The sequence below is a fragment of the Papio anubis genome, unplaced genomic scaffold, assembly GCF_008728515.1.
Source record: "Papio anubis isolate 15944 unplaced genomic scaffold, Panubis1.0 scaffold463, whole genome shotgun sequence".
NCBI classification, from domain to species: domain Eukaryota; kingdom Metazoa; phylum Chordata; class Mammalia; order Primates; family Cercopithecidae; genus Papio; species Papio anubis.
Genome location: NW_022164815.1, coordinates 1 through 23,251, shown reverse-complemented (window position 1 = coordinate 23,251; position 23,251 = coordinate 1). Strand labels below are relative to the sequence as shown.

At 40.3% G+C, this 23,251-nt stretch overlaps 1 protein-coding gene across 1 annotated transcript in view; it reads left to right on the top strand.

Annotated features, from left to right (window-relative positions):
• Positions 1 to 23,219, top strand: part of LOC116273202 (macrophage receptor MARCO-like) — a 37,247-nt gene extending 14,028 nt beyond the window's left edge. Inside the window, exons 2-4 of the mRNA XM_031662181.1 lie at positions 19,231 to 19,332; positions 20,182 to 20,406; positions 21,559 to 23,219. Of these exons, the coding sequence (XP_031518041.1) occupies positions 19,231 to 19,332; positions 20,182 to 20,406; positions 21,559 to 21,689 (458 nt within the window). The 3' untranslated portion in view covers positions 21,690 to 23,219. The remainder of the gene's footprint in view (positions 1 to 19,230; positions 19,333 to 20,181; positions 20,407 to 21,558) is intronic.
• Positions 23,220 to 23,251: the final 32 nt, after the last annotated feature.

Genomic DNA, 23,251 nt, shown 5'->3' with positions numbered 1-23,251 from the left:
CACCACTACAAGAACTGCTAAAAGGAGCCCTAAATCTTGAAACAAATCCCAGAAACACATCAAAACAGAACTTCTTTAAAGCATAAATCACACAGGACCTATAATACAAAAATATAAGTTAAAAAGCAAAAACAAAAAACAAAACAAAGTACAGGCAACAAAAAGCATGATGAATGCAAGGGTACCTCACATTTCAATACTAACATTAAATATAAATGGCCTAAATGCTCTACTTAAAAGATACAGAACTGCAGAATGGATAGGAACTCACCAATCAACTCTCTGCTGCCTTCAGGAGACTCACCTAACACATAAGGACTCACATAAACTTAAAATAGAGGGGTGTAAAAAGGCATTTCATGCAAATGGACACCAAAAGTGAGCAAGGGGTAGTTATTCTTATATCAGACAAAACAATCTTTAAAGCAACAGAGGTTAAAAGAGACAAAAAGGGACATACATAATGGTAAAAATCCTTGTCCAACAGGAAGATATCACAATCCCAAACATTTATGCACCTAATACTGGAGCTCCCAAATTTATAAAATAATTACTAATAGACCTAAGAAATGAGATAGACAGCAACACAATAATAGTTAGTGAGGTACTTCAATACTCTACTGACAGCACAAGAGAAGTCATCAAGACAGAAACTCAACAAAGAAAAGATGGATTTGAACTATACCTTGGAACAAATGGACTTAGCAGATATATACAGAACAATTCATCCAACAACCAAAGAATACACATTCTATTCAACAGTGCATGGAACTTTCTCCAAGACAGACCATATGATAGGCTATAAAATGAGCCTCAATAAATTTAAGAAAATTGAAATTATATCAAGCATTCTCTCAGACTACAGTGTAATAAAACTGGAAATCAACTCCAAAAGGAACCCTCAAAACCGTGCAAATACATGGAAATTAAATAACCTACTGCTGAATGAGGATTGGGTCAAAAACGAAATCAAGATGGAAATTAAAAAATTCTTTGAACTGAATGACAATAATGACACAACCTATCAAAACCTCTGGGATACAGCTAAGGTGTTGCTAAGAGGAAAGTTCATACTCCTAAACACCTACATCAAAAAGTCTAAAAGAGCACAGCCAATCTAAGGTCACACCTCAAGGAACTAGAGAAACAAGAACAAACCAAATGCAAACCCAGCAGAAGAAAGGAAGCAACCAAGATCAGAGCAGAACTAAATAAAATTGAAACAAAAAATACAAAAGATAAATGAAAAAATAATCTGGTTCTTTAAAAAGATAAACAAAATTGATAGACCATTAACAAGATAAACCAAGAAAAGAAGAGAGAAAAACCAAACAACCTCACTAAGAAACAAAACAGGATATATTACAACTAACACCACTGAAATACAAAAGATCATTCAAGGCTACTATGAACACCTTTACTCACATAAACTAGAAAACCAAGAAGAGATGGATAAATTCCTGGAAAAATGCAACCTTCCTAGCTTAAAATTACCCCACCTCCCCAAGAAAAACAACAACAACAACAACAACAACAAAAAGTCCAGGACCAGACCGATTCACAGCAGAATTCTATCAGACATTAAGAGAAGAATTGGTACCAATCCCATTTGACACTATTCCACAAGATAGAGAAAGAAGGAACCCTCCCCAATTCATTCTATGAAGCCTTCATTACCCTAATACCAAAACCAGGAAAGGACACAACCAAAAAAGAAAACTACAGACCAATATCCTTGGTGAACATAGATGTTAAAATCCTTAACAAAATACTAGTTATGGTGAATACCAAAAAGATAATCCACCATGGATCAAGTGGGTTTCATACCAGGGATGCAGGGATGGTTTAACATTCCCGGGTTAATAAATGTGATACACTACATAAACAGAATTAAAAACAAAATCACATGATCATTTCAATAGATGCAGAAAAAGCATTCAACAAAATCCAGCATCCCTTTATAATTAAAACCCTCAGCAAAATCAGCATACAAGGGACATACCTTAATGTAATAAAGGCCATCTATGACAAACACACAGACAACATAATACTGAATGGGGAAAAATTGAAAGCATTCCCTCTGAGAACAGGAACAAGACAAGGGTGCCCACTCTCACCACTCCCCTTAAACATAGTACTGGAAGTCCTAGCCAGAGCAATCAGACAAGAGAAAAAAGATAAAGGGCATCCAAATCAGTTAAGAGGAAATCAAACTGTCCCTTTTTGCTGATGATATGACTGTTTACCTTGAAAACCCTAAGGGCTCCTCCAGAAAGCTCCTAGAACTGATAAAAGAATTCAGCAAAGTGTCTGGATACAAGACTGATGTACACAAATCAATAGCTCTTCCTTATACCAACAGTGACCAATCAGAGAATCAAATCAAGAACTCAACCACGTTTGCAATAGCCGCCAAAAAAAAAAAAAAAAAATACAATACTTAGGAATGTACCTAACAAAGGAGTCAAAAGACCTCTTCAAGGAAAATTATAAAACACTGCTGAAAGAAATCATAGATGACTCAAACAAATGGAAACACATCCCATGCTCATGGATGGGTAGAAACAATATTGTGAAAATAACTATACTGCCAAAAGCAATTTACAAATTCAATGCAATCCCCATCAAAATACCACCATCATTCTTCACAGAGTTAGAAAAAACAATTCTGAAATTCATATGGAACCAAAAAAGAGCATGCATAGCCAAAATAAGACTAAGCAAAAAGAACAAATCTGGAGACATCACACTATCTAATTTCAAACTATACTATAAGGCCATAGTCACCAAAACAGCGTGGTACTGGTATAAAAAATAGGCACATAGACCAATGGAACAGAACAGAGAACCCAGAAATAAACCCAAATACTTAAAGCAAACAAAAATATAAAGTGGGGAAAGGACACCTTTTTCAACAAATGGTGCTGGGATAATTGGCTAGCCACATGTAGGAGAATGAAACTTGATCCTCATCTCTCACCTTATGTAAAAATCAACTCAAGATGGATTAAGGAATTAAACCAAAAACCTGAAACTGTAAACATTATAGAAGATAACATTGGGAAAACCCTTCTAGACAGTGGCTTAAGCAAAGATTTCGTGACCAAGAACCCAAAAGTAAATGCAGTAAAAACAAAGATAAATAGCTGGAACCTAATTAAACTAAAGAGCTTTTGCACGGCAAAAGGAACAGTCATCAGAGTAAACAGACAACCCACAGAGTGGGAGCAAATCTTCAATCTATACATCTGACAAAGAACTAATGTCCAGAATCTACAGCAAACTCAAACAAATCAGTAAGAAAAAAAAAATTCCATCAAAAAGTAGACTAAGGATGTGAAAAAACAATTCTCAAAAGAAGATGTAAAATGGCCAAGTAACATATGAAAAAAATGCTCAATATCACTAATGATCAGGGAAATGCAAACCAAAACCACAGTGTGATACTACCTTACTCCTGCAAGAATGGCCATAATCAACAAATCAAAAAACCGTAGATGTTGGCATGGATGTGGTGATCAGGGAACACTTCTTCTACACTGCTAATAGGAATGTAAACTAGGACAGCTGCTATGGAAAACAGTGTGGAGATTCCTTAAAGAAGTAAAAGTAGAAATACCATTTGATCCAGCAATCCTACTACTGGGTCTCTACCCAGAGGAAAAGAAGTCATTATTTGAAAAAGATACTTGCACTTGCATGTTTATAGCAGCACAATTCACAATTGCAAAATCGTGGAACCCCAATAAGTGGATAAAGAAACTGTGGTGTGTATATGATGGAATACTACTCAACCATAAAAAGGAACGAATTAGCAGCATTTTCAGTGACCTGGATGAGATTGGAGACTATTAATCTAAGTGAAGTAACTCAGGAATGGAAAACCAAACATCATATGTTATCACTGATATGAGGGAGCTAAGCCATGAAGGCATAATAATGATACAATGGACTTTAGGGACTTGGAGGGAAGAGTGGGAGGGGGTTGAAGGAAAAAAGACTGCAAATATGGTGCAATGTATACTGTGGGGGTGATGGGTGCACCAAAATCTCACAAATCACCACCAAAGAACTTCCTCATGTAACCAAATACCACCTATACCCCAATAACTTATGAAAAAATAAAATAAAATAATAATAATAAATAAATAAAAATAAAAGTTTTTTGTAGATTTTGTGGAGTTTTCTATGTAGATAGTCATGTACTCTACAAATAAGAACATTTTAATTTCTTTCTTTACAATCTGTAGGCCTTTAATTTCTTTTTCTTGCCTTATTTATTGCACTGGCTAGAACTTTCCAGTACTATGTTGAATAAGAAGGCAAGAACAGATATCCTTGCCTTGTTTCAAATCTTAAGGGAAAAGTGCCCTGTCTTTCACCATTAAGTATGATATTAGCTTTAGATATTCTGTAGATGCAATTTTTTAAGTTGAGGAAGTTCTCTTCCATTTCTAGTTTGCTGAGAATTTTTATTGTGAGTTTATTATTTGTTATGAGTCATATTTATGAATTATAATCATGATAGTTTTACTATGAATTGGATTTGGGCAAGTGCTTTTTCTGCATCAATTTTATGATTTTTCTTCTTTAGCTTGCTGATTTGGTGGATTATATTGATTAATTTTAAATTATTGAACCATCCTTGCATATCTGGAATAAATCCCACTTTGTTGTGGCATATAATTTTTAAAATATATTGCTTGGTATTATTTACTAATTTTTTAATGAAAATTTAAAAAAATTGTTTCTATTTTAGGTTCCAGGTTACATGTGCAGAATGTGCAGGTTTGTTACATAGGTAAACATATGCCATGGTGGTTTGCTGCACCCATCAACCCATCACCTAGGTATTAAGCTCAGAATGCATGAGCTATTATTCCTAATGCTCTCCCCATACCCCCACTCCCTGACTGGCGCCAGTGTGTGTTGTTCCCCTCCTTGTGTCCATGTGTTCTCATTGTTCAGCTCCTACTTATAAGTGAGAACATGCAGTGTTTGGTTTTCTGTTCCTGCATTAGTTTTCTGAGGATAATGACTTCCAGCTCCATCCATGTCCCTGCAAAGGACATGATCTCATTCCTTTTTATGGCTGCATAGTATTCCATGGAGTATATGTACCACATTTTCTTTATCCATATGGATATCACTGATGGATATTTGGGTTGATTCTATGTCTTTGTCATTGTGAAGAGTGTTGCAATGAATATACATGTGCCATATATCTTTATAATAGAATGGTTTGTAATGGGATTGCTGGGTCAAATGGTATTTCTGGCTCTAGATCTTTGAGGAAGCACCACACTGTCTTCCACAATGGTTGAACTAATTTACATTCCCACCAACAGTGTAAAAGTGTTCCTATTTCTCTGGAACCTCACCAGCATCTGTCGTTTCTTGACTTTTTAATAATCTCCATTCTGACTGACATGAGATGGTATCTCATTGTGGTTTTGATTTTCATTTCTCTAATGATCAGTGATGTTGAGCTTTCTTTTCATATGTATGTTGGCTACATGAATGTCTTCTTTTGACAAGTGTCTGTTCATATCCCTTATTCACTTTTTTAATGAGGTTGTTTGTTTTTTTTCTTGTAAATTTGTTCAAGCTCCTTGTAGATTCTGAATATTAGACCTTTGTCAGATGGATAGATGGCAAAAATTTTCTCCCACTTTGTAGGTTGCCTGTTCACTCTGACGATAGTTTCTTTTGCTGTGCGGAAGCTCTTTAGTTTAATTAGATCCCATTTGTCAATTTTTGCTTTTGTTGCAGTTGCTTTTGGCAAGTTCATCATGAAATCTTTGCCCATGCCTATATCCTGAATGATATTGCCTAGGTTTTCTTCTAGGGTTTTTATAGTTTTGGGTTTTACAGTTAAGTCTTTAATCCATCTTGGGTTAATTTTTGTATAAGGTGTAAAGAAGGGGTCCAGTTTCAGTTTTCTGCATATGGCCAGCCAGTTTTCCCAGCACCATTTATTGAATAGGAGATCCTTTCCCCATTGCTTGTTTTTGTCAGGTTTGTTGAAGATCAGATGGTTGTAGATGTGCGGTCTTATTTCTGAGTTCTCTATTCTGTTCCATTAGTCTATGTCTATTTTTGTAACAGTACTATGCTGCTTTGGTTACTATAGATTTGTAGAATAGTTTGAAGTATGATAGTGTGGTGCCTCCCAGCTCTGTTCTTTTTGCTTAGGATTTTCTTGGATATGCAAGCTCTTTTTTGTTTCCATATAATTTTAAGTTTCTTCTAATTCTGTGAAGAATGTCAGTGGTAGTTTAATGGGAAATGCAATTGAATCTATAAATTACTTTGGGCAGTATTGTCATTTTCATGATATTGATTCTTCCTATCTATGAGGATGAAATGTTTTTCCATTTGTTCATGTCCTCTCTGATTTCCTTGAGCAGCAGTTTGTAGCTCTCCTTGAAGAGGTCCTTCACATCCTCTGTTGGCTGTATTCCTAGGTATTTTATTCTCTTTGTAGCAATTGTGAATGGAAGTTCATTCACGATTTTGTTCTCCGCTTGCCTTTTACTGAAGATTTTTGTGTCAAAGTTCATGAGAGAGTTTTGTTTGTTTCTTTCCTTCTTTTTTTTCGGACTGCCTTTGATTTTTGTGTTAGGATCATTCTGACCTCATAAAATGAGTTATAAAGTGTTTCTTCCTTTTCTATAAAAGGTTGTGTAAAATTGATGCTAATTCTTCTTTAAATGTTTATTAGGATATGCTAGTAAAACTATCTGGGCCTGAATATTTCTTTTCTGGGAGTTTTTAAATTAAAATTTAGATTTATTTAATGATTATAGATATAATATATATCTATAATATACTTGGCTGAGTTTTGATAGTTTGTGGCTTTTCAGGGACTGGCCCATTTCCTTTAAATTGTGAGCATAAAGTTAGTGATAGTATTTTCTTATTTTCTTTTTAATGGCTGCAGGATCTGTAGTAATAGCACCTGTTTCATTTCTGATATGGGCTCTCTGTGTCTTCTTTCATTTTAATTTTTGTCAGTCTTACTAGAGATTTGTCAATTTTATTGATTTTGTTCAAAGAGCTAGTTTTGTTTCATTGATTTTTCTCTATCTTCCTATTTTAAATTTTATTTATTTATATTCTTATCTTTATTATTTCCTTTTTCTGGTGATCAGGAATTATTTTGTTCTTTTCTAATTTCTTGAGGAAAAAACTTAGTGTGTTGATTGGAGGCCCTTTTTATTTTTAGTGTAAACAGTTTGTGGTATAAATTTTCTTTTTCAGAGCTGCTTTTGTTTTATCCCATAAATTTTAATATATTGTACTTTCATTTCCTTTCATTTCTAGTTTTTTAAAATTATTATACGTTAAGTTCTAGGGTACGTGTGCACAACATGCATGTTTGTTACATGTATATACATGTGCCGTGTTGGTGTACTGCACCCATTAACTCGTCATTTACATTAGGTATATCTCCTAATGCTATCCCTTCCCCCTCCCCCCACCCCATGACAGACTCCAGTGTGTGATGTTCCCCACCCTGTATCCAAGTGTTCTCATTGTTCAATTCCCACCTATGAGTGAGACCATGCAGTGTTTGGTTTTCTGTCCTTGTGATAGTTTGCTCAGAATGATGGTTTCTAGCTTCATCCATGTCCCTACAAAGGACGTGAACTCATCCTTTTTTATGGCTGCATAGTATTCCATGGTGTGTATGTACCACATTTTCTTAATCCAGTCTATCATTGATGGACATCTGGATTGGTTCCAAGTCTTTGCTATTGTGAATAGTGCCACAATAAACATATATGCACATGTGTCTTTATAGCAGCATGATTTATAATCCTTTGGGTATATGCCCAGTAATGGGATGGCTGGGTCAAATGGTATTTCTAGTTCTAGATCCTTGAGGAATAGCCACACTGTTTTCCACAATGGTTGAACTAGTTCAGTCCCACCAACAGTGTAAAAGTGTTCCTATTTCTCCACATCCTCTCCAGTACCTGTTGTTTCCTGACTTCTAACTGGTGTGAGACAGCATTTCATTGTGATTTTGATTAGCATTTCTCTGATGGCCAGTGATGATGAGCATTTTTTCATGTGTCTGCTGGCTGCATAAATGTCTTCTTTTGAGAAGTGTCTGTTCATATCCTTTGCACATTTTTTTGATGGGGTTGTTTGATTTTTTCTTGTAAATTTGTTTAAGTTCTTTGTAGAATCTGAACATTAGCCTTTTGTCAGATAGGTAGATTGTAAAAATTTTCTGCCATTCTGTAGGTTGCCTGTTCACTCTGATGGTAGTTTCTTTTGCTGTGCAGAAACTGTTTAGTTTAATTAGATCCCATTTGTCAATTTTGACTTTTGTTGCCATTGCTTTTGGTGTTTTAGTCAAGAAGTCCTTGCCATGCCTATGGCCTGAATGGTATTGCCTAGGTTTTCTTCTAGGGTTTTTATGGTTTTAGGTGTAACATTTAAGTCTTCAGTCCATCTGGAATTAATTTTTGTATAAGGTGTAAGGAAGAGATCCAATTTCACCTTTCTATAAATGGCTAGCCAGTTTTCCCAGCACCATTGATTAAATAGGGAATCCTTTCCCCATTTCTTGTTTTGTCAGGTTTGTCAAAGATCAGATGGTTGTAGATGTGTGGTATTATTTCTGAGGGCTCTACTCTGTTCCATTGGTCTATATCTCTGTTTTGGTACCAGTACCATGCTGTTTTGGTTACTGTAGCCTTGTAGTATAGTTTGAAGTCAAGTAGCATGATGCCTCCAGCTTTGTTCTTTTGGCTTAGGATTGTCTTGGCAATGCAGGCTCTTTTTTGGTTCCATATGAACTTTAGAGTCATTTTTTCCAGTTCTGTGAAGAAAGTCATTTGTAGCTTGATGGGGATAGCACTGAATCTATAAATTACCTTGGGCAGTATGACCATTTTCACAATATTGATTCTTCCTATCAATGAGCATGGAATGTTCTTCCATTTGTTTGTGTCCTCTTTTATTTCGTTGAGCAGTGGTTTGTAGTTCTCCTTGAAGAGGTCCTTCACATCTCTTGTAAGTTGGATTCCTAGGCATTTTATTCTGTTTGAGCAGTTGTGAAATGGGAGTTTACTCATGATTTGGCTCTCTGTTTGTCTATTTTTGGTGTATAGGAATGCTTGTGATTTTTGCACGTTGATTTTGTATCCTGAGACTTTGCTCAAGTTGCTTATCAGCTTCAGGAGATTTTGGGCTGAGATGATGGGGTTTTCTAAATATACAATCATGTCATCTGCAAATAGGGCAATCTGAGTTCCTATTTTCCTAATTGAATACCCTTTATATCTTTCTCTTGCCTAATTTCCCTGGCCAGAACTTCCAACATTATGTTGAAGAGGAGTGGTGAGAGAGGGTATCCCTGTCTTGTGCCAGTTTTCAAAGGGAATTCTTTCAGGTTTTGCCCATTCAGTATGATATTGGCTGTGCATGTGTCATAAGTAGCTCTTATTATTTTGAGATACGTTCCATCAGTATTGAATTATTGAGAGTTTTTAGCATGAAGGACTGTTGAATTTTGTTGAAGGCCTTTTCTGCATGTATTGAGATGATCATGTGGTTTTTGTCTTTGGTTCTGTTTACATGATGGATTACATTTATTGATTTGCGTATGTTGAACCAGCCTTGCATCCCAGGGATTAAGTCAACTTGATCGTGGTGGATAAGCTTTTTGATGTGCTGCTGGATTCAGTTTGCCAATATTTTATTGAGGATTTTTGCATCGATGTTCATCAGGGATATTGGTCTAAAATTCTTTTTTTGTTGTATCTCTGTCAGGCTTTGGTATCAGGATGATGTTGGCCTCATATAATGATTAGGGAGGATTCCCTCTTTTTCTATTGATTGAAATAGTTTCAGAAGGAATGGTACCAGCTCCTCTTTGTACCTCTGGTAGAATTCACCTGTGAATCCGTCTCGTTCTGGACTTTTTTTGGTTGGTAGGCTATTAATTATTGCCTCAATTTCAGAACCTATTATTGGTCTATTCAGGGATTCAACTTCTTCCTGGTTTAGTTTTGGGAGGGAGTATATGTCCAGGAATTTATCCATTTCTTCTAGATATTCTAATTTATTTGCATAGAGGTGTTTATAGTATTCTTTGATGGTAGTTTGTATTTCTGTGGGATCTGTGGTGATATCCCCTTTATCATTTTTTATTGTATCCATTTGATTCTTCTCTCTTTTCTTTATTAGTCTTGCTAGTGGTTTATCAATTTTGTTGATCCTTTCAAAAAAACCAGCCCTGGATTCACTGATTTTTTGAAAGGATTTTGTGTCTCTGTCTCCTTCCGTTCTGCTCTGATCTTAGTTATTTTTTGCCTTCTGCTAGCTTTTGAATGTGTTTGCTCTTGCTTCTCTTGTTCTTTTAATTGTGGTGTTAGGATGTCAATTTTAGATCTTTCCTGCTTTCTCTTGTGGGCGTTTAGTGCTATAAATTTCCCTCTACATACTGCTTTAAATGTGCCCAAGAGATTCTGGTATGTTGTGTCTTTGTTCTCATTGGTTTCAAAGAACATCTTTATTTCTGCCTTCATTTTGTTATGTACCCAGTAGTCATTCAGGAGCAGGTTGTTCAGTTTCCATGTAGTTGAACCGTTTTGAGTGAGTTTCTTAATCCTGAGTTCTAGTTTGATCGCATTGTTGTCTGAGAGACAGTTTGTTATAATTTCTGTTATTTTACATTTGCTGAGTAGTGCTTTACTTCCAAGTATGTGCTCAATTTTGGAATAAGTGCAATGTGGTGTTGAGAAGAATGTATATTCTGTTGATTTGGGGTGGAGAGTTCTATAGATGTCTATTAGGTCCATTTGGTGCAGAGCTGAGTTCAATTCCTGGATATCCTTGTTAACTTTCTGTCTCGTTGATCTGTCTAATGTTGACAGTGGGGTGTTAAAGTCTCTCATTATTATTGTGTGGGACTCCAAGTCTCTTGTAGGTCTCTAAGGACTTGCTTTATGAATGGGTGCTCCTGTATTGGGTGCATATATATCTAGGATAGTTACCTCTTCTTGTTGAATTGATCCCTTTACCATTATGCAATGGCCTTCTTTGTCTCTTTTCATCTTTGTTTGTTTAAAGTCTGTTTTATCAGAGACTAGGATTGCAACCCCTGCTTTTTTCTGTTTTCCATTTGCTTGGTAGGTCTTCCTCCATCCCTTTATTTTGAGCTTATGTGTGTCTCTGCATGTAAGATGGGTCTCCTGAATATAGTACACTGATGGGTCTTGACTCTTTATCAGATTTGCCAGTCTGTGTCTTAATTGCAGCATTCAGCCCATTTACATTTAAGGTTAATATTGTTATGTGTGAACTTGATCCTGTAATTAGGATGTAGCTGGTTATTTTGCTTCTTAGTTGATGCAGTTTCTTCTTAGCATCAATGGTCTTTACAATTTGGCATGTTTTTGCAGTGGCTGGTATCGGTTGTTCCTTTCCATGTTTAATGCTTCTTTCAGGAGCTCTTGTAAGGCAGGCCTGGTGGTGACAAAATCTCTCAGCATTTGTTAGGATTTCATTTCTCCTTCACTTATGAAGCTTAGTTTGGCTAGATATGAAATTCTGGGTTGAAAATTTTTTCTTTAAGAATGTTCAATATTGGCTCCCACTCTTTTCTGGCTTGAAGAGTTTCTGCTGAGAGATCTGCTGTTAGTCTGATGGGCTTCCCTTTGTGGGTAACCTGCCCTTTCTCTCTGACTGCCCTTAACATTTTTTCCTTCATTTCAACTTTGGTGAATCTGACAATTGTGTGTCTTGGGTTGTTCTTCTTGAGGAGTATCTTTCTGGCATTCTTTGTATTTCCTGAATTTGAATATTGGCTTGCCTTGTTGGTTGGGGAAGTTCTCCAGGATAATATCCTGAAGAGTGTTTTCCAAGTTGGTTCCATTCTCCCCATCACTTTCAGGTACACCAATCAGATGTATATTTGGTCTTTTCACATAGTCCCATATTTCTTATTCATTTCTTTTTACTCTTTTTTCTCTAAACTTCTCTTCTCACTTCATTTCATTCATTTGATCTTCAATCACTGATACCCTTTCTTCCACTTGATCAGATCAGGTAGTGAAGCTTCTGCATGCGTCATGTAGCTCTCATGCTATGGTTTTCTGCTCCATCAGGTCATTTAAGGACTTCTCTACACGGTTTCTTCTAGTTAGCCATTTGTTCAATCTTTTTTCAAGGTTTTTAGCTTCTTTGCAATGGGTTTGAACATCCTCCTTTAGCTCAGAGAAATTTGTTATTACTGATTATCTGAAGCCTTCTTCTCTCAACTCATCAAAGTCATTCTCTGTCCAGCTTTGTTCCATTGCTGATGAGAATCTGTGTTCCTTCAGAGAAGAAGAGGTGCTCTGATTCTTAGAATTTTCAGCTTTTCTCCTCTGGTTTCTCCCTATCTTTCTGGTTTTATCTACATCTAGTCTTTGATGATGGTGATGTACAGATGGGGTTTTGGTGTGAATGTCCTTTCTGTTTGTTAGTTTCCCTTCTAACAGTCAGGACCCTCAGCTGCAGGTCTGTTGGAGTTTGCTGGAGGTCCACTTCAGACCCTGTTTGCCTGGGTTTCACCAGCGGAGGCTGCAGAACAGCAAATATTGCAGAACGGCATATGTTGTTGCCTGATCCTTCCTCTGGAAGCTTTGTTTCAGAGGGGCACCCAGCTGTATGAGGTGTCAGTCAGCCCCGACTGGGGGCTGTTTCCCAGTTAGGCTACTCGGGGGTCAGGGACTCACTTGAGGAGGCAGTATGTCCGTTCTCAGATCTCAAACTCAATGCTGGGAGAACCACTAGTCTCTTCAAAGCTGTCAGAATGAGATGTTTAAGTCTGCAGAAGTTTCTGCTGCCTTTTGTTCAGCTATGCCCTGCCCCCAGAGGTGGAGTCTACAGAGGCAGGCAGGCCTCCTTGAGCTGTGGTGGGCTCCACCCAGTTCGAGATTCCCGGCCACTTTGTTTACCTACTCAAGCTTCAGCAATGGTGGACACCCCTCCCCCAGCCTCACTGCCACCTTGCAGTTCGATCTCAGACTGCTGTGCTAGCAGTGAGTGAGGCTCCATGGGCATGGGACCCTCTAAGCCAGACATGGGATATAATCTCCTGGTGTGCTGTTTGCTAAGGCCGTTGGAAAAGCACAGTATTAGGGTGGGAGTGTCCCGATTTTCCAGGTACCATCTGTCACAGCTTTCCTTTACTAGGAAAGGGAATTCCCCGACCCCTTGCCCTTCCTGGGTGAGGCGATGTCCTGCCCTGCTCCATGGGGGAGCTGCACCCACTGTCTGACAAGCCCTAGTGAGATGAACCCAGTACCTCAGTTGGAAATGCAGAAATCACCTGTCGTCTGCGTCGCTCATGCTGGGAGCTACAGACTGGAGCTGTTCCTATTCAGCCATCTTGGAACCTCTCCAAAACTTCATTTCTAGTTTAAAATTTTTTTTTGAGACTTTCTTAATGACCCATGCATTTTATAGAAGTCCTTTTTTAAATGTTCCCAATGTTTGGAGATTTTCCTGTTGCCTATCCATTGTTGATTTTTATTTTATTGCATTATTGCCAAATAACATATTCTGTATGATCTTTTTTTTTTCATTTTGTTGAAATTTGTTTTATGACCTAGGATATGGTCTATTTTGGTGAATGTTCCATGTGTCCTTGAAAAGGATGTACATTCTGCTGTTGCTACCTGGAGTACTCTGTGTATTCGTTAGATACTATCAGTCAGTCGTGGTAGTGTTTAGTTCTTCTTTAACTTTGCAGAGTTTCTATGAATTTCTGAAAGTGGGTGTTAAAGTCTCAATTATAATTGTGTATTTTCTATTTCTTTTTTCAGTTAAATCAGTTTTTGCTTCATGTATTTGGAAGTTCTATTGTTTGATTTCTTACTTATAGCACATAGTTGGATTATGTTTTTAAATATAGTTTGGTAATATCTGTCCTCTGATTTAGACCATTTATACCAAAAGTAATTATTGATATGTCAGGGCTTAAATTGGTCATCTTATTGTGTGTTATTTTTTCTTTGTTTCCCATTCATATATTTCTCTTTTCTTGCCTTCCTGTGGATTATTTGAACAAGTTTTAGAATTCCATTTTGATTTATTTATAGTGTTTTTTATTGAATAGTTTTCTTAAGGGTTTCTCTACTTATTGCAATATATATATATATGGAAGTTATCACAGCGTGACTATTGCAATATATATACAGAACATATCAACATTTTACCATTTTGAGTCAAGTGTAGAAATATTACTTTCATTTATGTTCTTTAGCCTTCTCCACTTTTTAAATGTAATTGTCATATTCCCATTACATTCACTGAATACCACATCAGGTGGTATAATTTTTGTGTTAAAAATCTAATGTGATTGTTAAAACTCATGAGGAGAAGGATGGTGTAGTATATATCCCTATTTTTACTCATTCTATTATTGTCTTTCTTTTTTGAAATTCTAGTCTACTACATCATTTCCTTTCTGTTAGGGGAACTTCCTCTAATCATTCTTCAAAGTTAGTTCTCCCACAAAAGATTCTCTTCATTTCTCTTCCTCTGAGAGTGTCTTTCTTTCTTGTCCATTCCTGAAGCGTATTTTTACTGGCAATAGAATTCCTGGTTGACAATTCTTTTTCTAAAAAAACACAAAATAAGCTGCACCTCTTACATCTGGTCTCCATAGTTTCTGATGAGAAATTTTCTGTCATTCAAATTGGTATTCCTGGCCAGGCACCATGGCTCATGCCTGTAATCCCAGAGTTTTAGGAGGCTGAGGCAAGCAGATCTCTTGAGGTCAGGAATTTGAGACCAGCCTGGACATCATAGAGAAACCCCGTCTCTACTAAAAATGTAAAAATTAACCAGACATGGTGGTGTGCACCTGTAATCACAACCACTTGGGAGACTGAGGCACTAGAATCATTAGAACCCGGGAGATGGAAGTTGAAGTGAGCAGACTTCATGCCACTGTACTCCAGCCTGGGTGACAGAGTGAGACATCATCTTTAAAAAAAAAAAAAAAAAAGGTATTCCTTTATAAGTAATGTACCATTTGTCTCTGGCTGCTTTCTAGACTTTTCTTTTTCTTTAGATGTTTAATTTTCTCTGCCTTTTTACGTTTTCAATTTTTTAATTATGATGTGTCTTGATATGGATTTCTTTGAGTTTATCATGTTTGGGATTTTTACAGTTTCTTTAATCTGTAGGTTTAGATCTTCCACAAAATTCAGAAAATTTTTAGCCATTATTTGCTTAAATATTTTTAAAGCCTCACACTTTTTCTAGGAATTAAATGATATGAATTGTAGGTGTTTTGTTACTGGCCCACAGGTCTCTGAAGCTCTGTTCACATTTTTTTGTTTGTTTGTTTTCCCAGCTGACTTTCTCTGTTTTTCAGATGTGTAATTTCTATTGTTTTATCATTGAGTTCACTGATTCTTTCCTCTGTTACATCTATTACACTATTCAGCCCATCTACTGAGTCTTTTTTCTTTAACTGGTATTTTTTAGTTCAATCGTTTCTATTCAGTTCTTTTTTTATTGTTATACTTTTTTGGTGAGCTTTTAAAAAATTTGTTTCAAGAATAGTTTTAATTGCTCACTAAGCCATTTTGTTACAGCTGCTTTAAAATTCCTGTGGAATAGTTTTAACATCTGTGTCATCTCAATGCTGGTATCTCTTGATTGTCTCCTCTCATCTGAGTTGTGATTTCCTCTATTCTTGGTATGATGGGTGATTTTCCATTATATAATAGATGTTTTGTATAGTATGTTGGGAGATTCTGGGTCCTATTTAAAACTTCTATTTTAGTAGACAGTCACATAGTCACACAGTTTAGGTTTATTAGGTATGTTCTGGCTGACTTGTGTGGGCTACGGTACAATGACAATTTAGTTTTCAGAGCCCTGTCAGTGTTATTCTGGTCTACTTTGTTTACCTGGTGCCATTAGTGTTCTTGCTCGTCCCCTGCTGGTCTTTCCTGCAGGGCAGAAGGCACGTTCCAGTACTGGCTGGTTCTGTCAGGTAGGAAGTGAGATACATGAGGCCCAAAGGGAAGACATCACTTCTCTGGGTCTGCTCACTAGGCAGCCCAGTGCTAGGGTAGAGTGGGGACTCCTGCTCAATGTCCACTAGTGTTATAGTATGGGAGGAGGACACCCTACCAGCACTACCTGCTACCCCAGGAGGTGGCAGACCTGGAAAGACTAGAATTTGTGTGCAGCCTTTTTTTCTTCATTGAGATCTTTTGCAGACTTGAAACATTATTTTTATTTCCCTCTGGAGCCACATTTTCATTGTGGGTCAGACAACAGAGCTGTCAAATATCTGAAACCTGCTTGCCTAAAATCCTTTCCCATACTTACCAAGGTTTACTCCAGGGAAGGCCATTCTTATTTACTAGAGGCTGTTTTTATCCTCTCATGTCAAGCAGCTCTTCCTCTTTGGTCAAACCTGATCCAGAACAGATGTTTTCTTTATAGTTTCTCCTCTAAGAGATGAAATGAACAGTGTAGAGGCTAAAGACTTCATCAGACTCTCCATTTTGTACAGAATGAGTTAGATAGGCCTACAGGCTCAACGTTCCCAGTTTCTAAAATACTTTGCCTCTATGCCAGGTGGTAGCTCTGAATTTAAAAAGCATTCTGGGCCTGGATAGCTATCCATGAACTACTGTCACAGCATTACCATACTCATTTTTTCTCATTGTGTCCTTACTCACATGCCTTCCACCATGCTCTGACCATATGGTTTTAAAATATCTGTGTTTTTCATGCTTGCTCCAACCTCCGACATCTCTATTACCTGTGTCTCTAAAGCACAGTTTACCTTTCCATTCCCATGATGTTATGTTTCATAAAATTTAGCCCTGTCCAAAAACAGTGCTGTCCATGACACTGTATTTGCCAATTTGCCATCCACCACCTTGTGTTAAATGTGAGGCTCCCTTCGTGTGTTACTCATCTTCATCATGATGGTTGCATGAATACTTGAAGCCCTGAGTTGCATTCCTGATGCTCTTTCAACACTTCTAAACTCTGCACATGTTCAGCACCCAAACCTCTGCAGCCACTCATTCATTCATCTATTCTGTCATCGTCTTCCCAGCATATTGTGTGCCAGATACCATATTGGTGCTGGAATACAACTCAAAGAGCTTCCAGGCCATTTGGAGTGACAGAGATATAAACATACACAATCCAGGGTGATCTGTGCTATGGAAGAGAGAAACGGAGTGATGTGGGAGAGCCAAGAGGGGTTCCACCCAGCCCAGAGGAACCAGAGTAGGTGTCCTGAAACAGGAAGGGCTCTACTGAACTTCCAAAGGATGAGCAGAAATTAGTCTTGTGAAATGGAAGGAGGAGAGCCAGTATTCAGGGGACATACATTGCCCCAAGTCAGAAAAATGCCACCAATTGTCATCTGGCCTGGCCGTTAGTCAGGACCCATGTGGTGGTGTGACATGGAAGTGCAGCCACAGGAGGGCTGGCCAGAGGGGCTTCAGGTGCCAAGTTGGGAGCAGTGAGCCCCCACTGACGGGCTGACAGCAGAGAATGACTTGGCCAGGTTATGTGTTGTGGGGCTTACTCAGGCTGCTGTGTGAGCCTGGATTCTGGGGGGCGGGGTGCAGAGGAGACAGGGCACTCCATACTAAACTGAGTATAATTGAGTACCGCTAGCTAAAGAACCAACCCACCAACAAAACCACTCCTCTCTGTGCTGCCAGAGCTACCTCTAGACCATTGTTCATCTGAGCAATTCTCAAGCAGGGCTTCCTGCTGTTCAGGGGTTGGAAGGAATATCAGCAGGGTAAACACAGGAGCTGCAGGCGATAGGAGAAGATCTGGGGTTTAAGTGCATCTGTCAAAATAGTTAAAACCCACCTGCCCCTATCACAGAAGCAAACATGGTTGGGCACACATCCCCTTGGGCTGCTTAATTATAATCTCTTTCCCTTTCAGATGTGCCCTTGGGGCCCATTTCAACTGGATCTTTCCTAGGGGCAGTGGTCTGTGCAGGCTAGTGAGGCAAGCTCAGGCCTTGGAGTGAGACCAACCTGGGGTCACATGCCTGCTGTGTCACCTGCCTCCTTAATTTTTAACCCCAGTTCTCTCCTCTGTAAAGGAGCGTAACCATGCCTACCTTGCAGGGTTGCTGCAATGGTTAGAGATGATGTTGGTAAATGCCTGGTGTGGAATAGGTGCTCATTTAATGTGAGTGGTAGGAGCTGCAGGGCCTTCTGCATCTGGGACCCTCCCTTTAATACGCCTAAACAAGACAGAGTAACAGCTGACAAAAGGCTAGAGTCAGGACTTCCAGGCAAGAATTATTACAGCCTCTTTTGTAATGTCACAAACTGGAAACAGCTCATCAAAAGGGAAATATTAGCATGAACTATGGCTTTTGTTTCTAAGGAATATTAGGCAGCTAATCTCTCTCTACAAAGAAAACTAGGAAAATGTCCATGAAAATCTTTCATTGTGAAAAGCAATGTGTGATATTTTATGTTCTATGATAGCGTTTGTAAGATTAAAAGGAAAAAAGGCTGTCTCAGACTCTATGGGTTTGTAGGATTTCTGAGCAGGAGGGATGGGAGGAAGACCATACCCCAGAGTGCTAATAGAGCTTATCTCATTGGGTTAGGACCTTAGGGGGTTGAGGGATGATTATTAACCCTTGTCATGCCCTGTACATTATTTGATAAAATATATCAAGCATGTTTTGCTTTTATAATTTACAAATCTTAAGAAAAAAAAAAAAAGATCTAGACATGAATTCCAGATCTGCTTCTTATATCCTAATAAGTTATTTAATTTCTCCAAGCCTCACTACTTGTTTGCTAAGTGGGAACAACCTTCCTCCTCCCAGAGTTGTGAAATTTAAACACATTAATTCATAATTTATTCCACAAATACAGATTGAGAACCCAGCAGGGCCAGGCACCATGCTGGGGCTTCAGTGGTGAACAAGGTTGATATAACACCTTTTCCAGCAAATGATATATGGCACAGATGTTTGCTTGCCCAGCCACACAGATGAGTGACCAACAGTGGCAATTTTTGCTTTGTGGCGAGAAGGAGGATCAGGGGATAATTTGGGGCTCATGAGCTTTTGGTGTCTTTCCTAGCTGACCTCACAGGGTGCCCCTGCTCACATGGAGTAGGGCCTGAAGCAGGCGGGGACTCCCTGTGCTGTGCTCTCTGCAGCAGCCACCTTCTGCCTGGCTTGTGTTTCAGATCCAAAGCCCAAGAGGAGAAATGGGGTGAACTTCTCCCTGGCTGTGGTGGTCATCTACCTGATCCTGCTCACCGCTGGTGCTGGGCTGCTAGTGGTCCAAGGTAAAGCAGGCTTGGTCCTGTGTAGTCCCTCCTGGGGGAGAGAAGTGACCCAGCTGGGTCCCTCAGATGAAGGGCTCAGGTTGAGTGGAGAACCTTAAGCCACTCCTCCCATCCACTGGGAGAGAGTCTCAGCTCCTGGCAGCCACAGTGATGAGAGAAGCAAAGAAGGTAGTGTATGTTGTGTGTATGTGTGCATAAGAGAGGAAGAGAGAGACATCGAGAATACACTTGGGAGCCTATGTGTCTAAGCAGTGAAAGACACAATAATTTCACACGGGGTATGCCACACATGTCTGACATCTAAGACTCCCAGCCTCTGAGTGGGAAGGGCTTTGCTGATCCAAGTGTCCATTTGAACATGATTTTACTTTTGAAGTATTCCCAATCTAAAGGTTAGAATCATGAAGTAATTCCATGAGCAGACACTGAAGTCACTCAAGAACGCTGAATGCAAAGTTGTCATAAACACATCATGTATATATTAAGATCACACACAAATGCTGCTTGCATATATTTATGTCAGACCAGCATGTTAGCTGTCATGCATCCACACCCAGAGCATGCAGGAAGGCCTTAACTGCCTGAAGGTTGGAGATTGATTATGGATGCAGTAGGCACAGCTTTAGGCCATGCAGAAATGTTTTGTGGTTGTGCAATATCATGCCTGAGTGTGGAGCGCACATGGTCAAGATGTAGAAAAGGCTCTGTGCTTACGCTAGGTCTGACAGCACGTGGAATTTGTGTTTACAAATTCAGGGCCCGTAGAAGTTATGCACACATGACACAAGAATGTCAGGGATATGCTCAAATGCCTCAGTCCCTAAAAGAATGCTGTGGGGTGGGGCCCAGTTCTGAATCTGCAGGAGCGGCTCCGGGTCCTGGAGATGTATCTCCTCAATGACACTCTGTCGGCTGAGGACAGCCTGCCCTTCTCCTTTCTGCGGTCAACACACTCTGGAGAACGCCTGGCTCAGGGTGCATCGAGGCTGCAAGTCCTGCAGTCCCAACTCACCTGGGTCCGTGTCAGCCACGAGCACTTGCTGCAGCGGGTAGACAACTTCACTCAGAACCCAGGTTTGGCCTCCTCCCCTCTGGGTTGGGACTTCTTAACAGAGGTCTGGGAGATAGCCGGATCAGGAACCAGGAAATTAATGACCCTGTCCAAGCAAAGTGTGACCTCCAAGAGCCAGGGACTTACAGCAACAAATTCAATGCCAAGTCTGAACCCAGAGTTCCCAGATGGATCCAGAATGTCTAGGAGGGAGGGTAAAACACAGAGCTTGGGGTGGTTCTCTGGACCACTCTTCCACAGCTGACTTACATTGACATGAGGTTGGGGAGAGAGCAACTCAAGCCACCAAACTAGTTCAGACAATATGGGGACTTTGGAGGGAGGAGGACAACCGGACCTGCTGGGGGAAACATGGTGACTTGGGTGGTAGGACTGCAGGCTGGGGAAAACTGAGCCAAGGGTGAAAACCCCGGGGGTGCCCCTTCCCTCGTTGCTTTCAGGGCCTTGCAGCTTTACCCTCTCCTCTCTCAGGCTGCCCCAAAATGGGAAGAGCCTCGCCCTCAGACACTTTGGGCAAAACCAGCTGCTAGGTGTGGCCCAACTGTTGTAGGGTTTACTCTGTGACACAGAGCTCCGGCCCCAGCAGGGTTCCTTGTTCTGGGCCCCATGTGAGCTGAGGCTTAGGAGGGTGATCCCATGGCTGGGTCCTGTGACCAAGGGGTACGCCCAGCATAGACCCAGGAGGAAAATCCCTCCAGAGGAGCCTCCCTGGGAGCAAAGATGAAGGCTGAGTGGGGGTGTGAAGAGGAGTAATAGCTGTGGGCAGATGAATGGAGTCCAGGTTCAGACACTCAGACACCATGGGAGTGTCTCTTCCTTGAAATGTGAAGGAGCTCATTTTGACCAACACGAAGGGGTTCTACCTCCTCAGGCTGGTTTGAAGCAACTTCCTTTCCCCACTTCCAAGGCTCCCAGGGATCTACAGGTCTCAGGGTGCAGACCACTAGTTACAGCTAAGCATCTGGCTCTTTCCAAGGACTCTTTCCCAAAAAGCAGCCAGGTGTTTGGCTCCTGTTGTCCAAATACCCACAGTCTGATGGGAGTCTCACATGGGAGGGCTCACCCTCCCTCTGCAGAGCCTGGGCACTCTCAGCTGGGGCTAGGGCCAAGGGTGCCGCACAGCTCAGCCACAGCTCACTCTCCTTCCCTTGCAGGGATGTTTGGAATCAAAGGTGAACAAGGCCCTCCAGGTAAGTTCATTTCCACTGACACCCACCCTGCTCTTTCCACAAAACCTCCCCAGAAGGTCCCCTTGGCCTCTGCCATTCTGGGTCGGGACATCTGACCCCAGCTTACCTTCCCCTGTCCCCACAGCCTCCTTTGTCTTCAGTTGAGTCTCCTCTCTGTTCCTGGACCTTAATTGGACTCCCAGCCCCTGGGCTATGATCCCCCTCCTTACTTAAAGTGGCTTCCTCTCTCAACCCCGCCCTTCCAAATCTAGCTACCTTCCCAGGCCAGGCCAGGCAGCATTCCAGCTGCCAGGGCAGCCTCTCTCCTGGTCTCCCATAAGCACTCCTTCCAGGTGACTCTTATCTACCACATACATAGCACTTCCCACCAGAGGTGCTGTGCTCATTTCCATGGTGTCTGACTCCTCTCTCCTACAGGGCAGTAATGATGGGAGGCAGGTGTCATGGAGGCACAGGCTGTGCAGTTAGGCCGACTTGAGTTCTAATGCTGGGTCTGGGGCTTACTGGCTGTATGACACTGGGTCAGTTGCTTAAGTTTTCTGGAGCCTCAGCCACTCACCTGTGTAGGAAGCAGTGGAGGTAATCTGACTCGCCTCACGGAGTTGCTGTAGGACTCAAGCGAGATGCTGTGCAAAAGCTGTCTGACAATGGCATGTGCTCTCTGAGGACAAGGCTATGGCTTGTTTGCCTTTTCTTCCCTCCTCAACCCACATGTGTTGTGTTGCACACATGCTTCACTCACAGCCCTGTTCCATTTCATCAGCTGAGTGGTTGAAATGTCCCCCTGGGGATAAATATACATGCCATTTTCTGAACGGAATCCTTTGGTGCCATAATATTTCAAGGACGGCCCAGATCACACTATTGACCAGGGAGGGTTTTGAGGCAACCTTGCAAAATGATGGAAGCAGGGACTTGGGAGACTGGTGGATGTACAGAAAACCCTGGATCTGCCCCTGTAAACTGGATGGCCTTGAGCGAATCACCTAACATTTCTGAGCTCTATGTCCTCCCCAATAAGATGGAGATAATGGTAGGACCTCCTAGGATTAGTGTCAGGATAAAACAATAAATGTAAACCTCTTAGTCGAGTGTCCAGCAGAGAGCAAGTACTCAATGATGTTCTTGCCTTCGTCATTATTATGACTATTATTTGCTATTGTTATTATGGTTGTTATTCTGTTATTCTTGAGAAGACTAAATGTTAATACTAGGAGAGCCTCCAGCCTGATGAATGCTGGCTCCTCTCCTTCAAGGAGGGGCAGTTTCAACAATTTCAACTGCTTTTGCTGACAGAATCAATGCTTAAACTTCTTCTCAACCCAATGGGTTCAGTACAACCTTCAAAATCTGCCTGTCACCCACCCTAGGCACAGTGCTGCCCATCTCATCCCAGAGCACAGAACATGGGCTCCCTCTGGCTCTCTCTTTCTCTGTATGAATATAGATGTGCGTACATAGAGAAAAACTCCAACTCTCTCTCTTCGTGTCTCCCTCTCTCTCTCTCTGAATATAGATATGTGTACACAGAGAAAATCTCCATCTCTGTCTCTCCATGTCTCTCTCTCTCTCTCTCTGTATGAATATAGATGTATGTACATAAAGAAAACCTCCAATTCTCTCTCTCCATGTCTCTCTCTCTCTCTTTCTGAATATA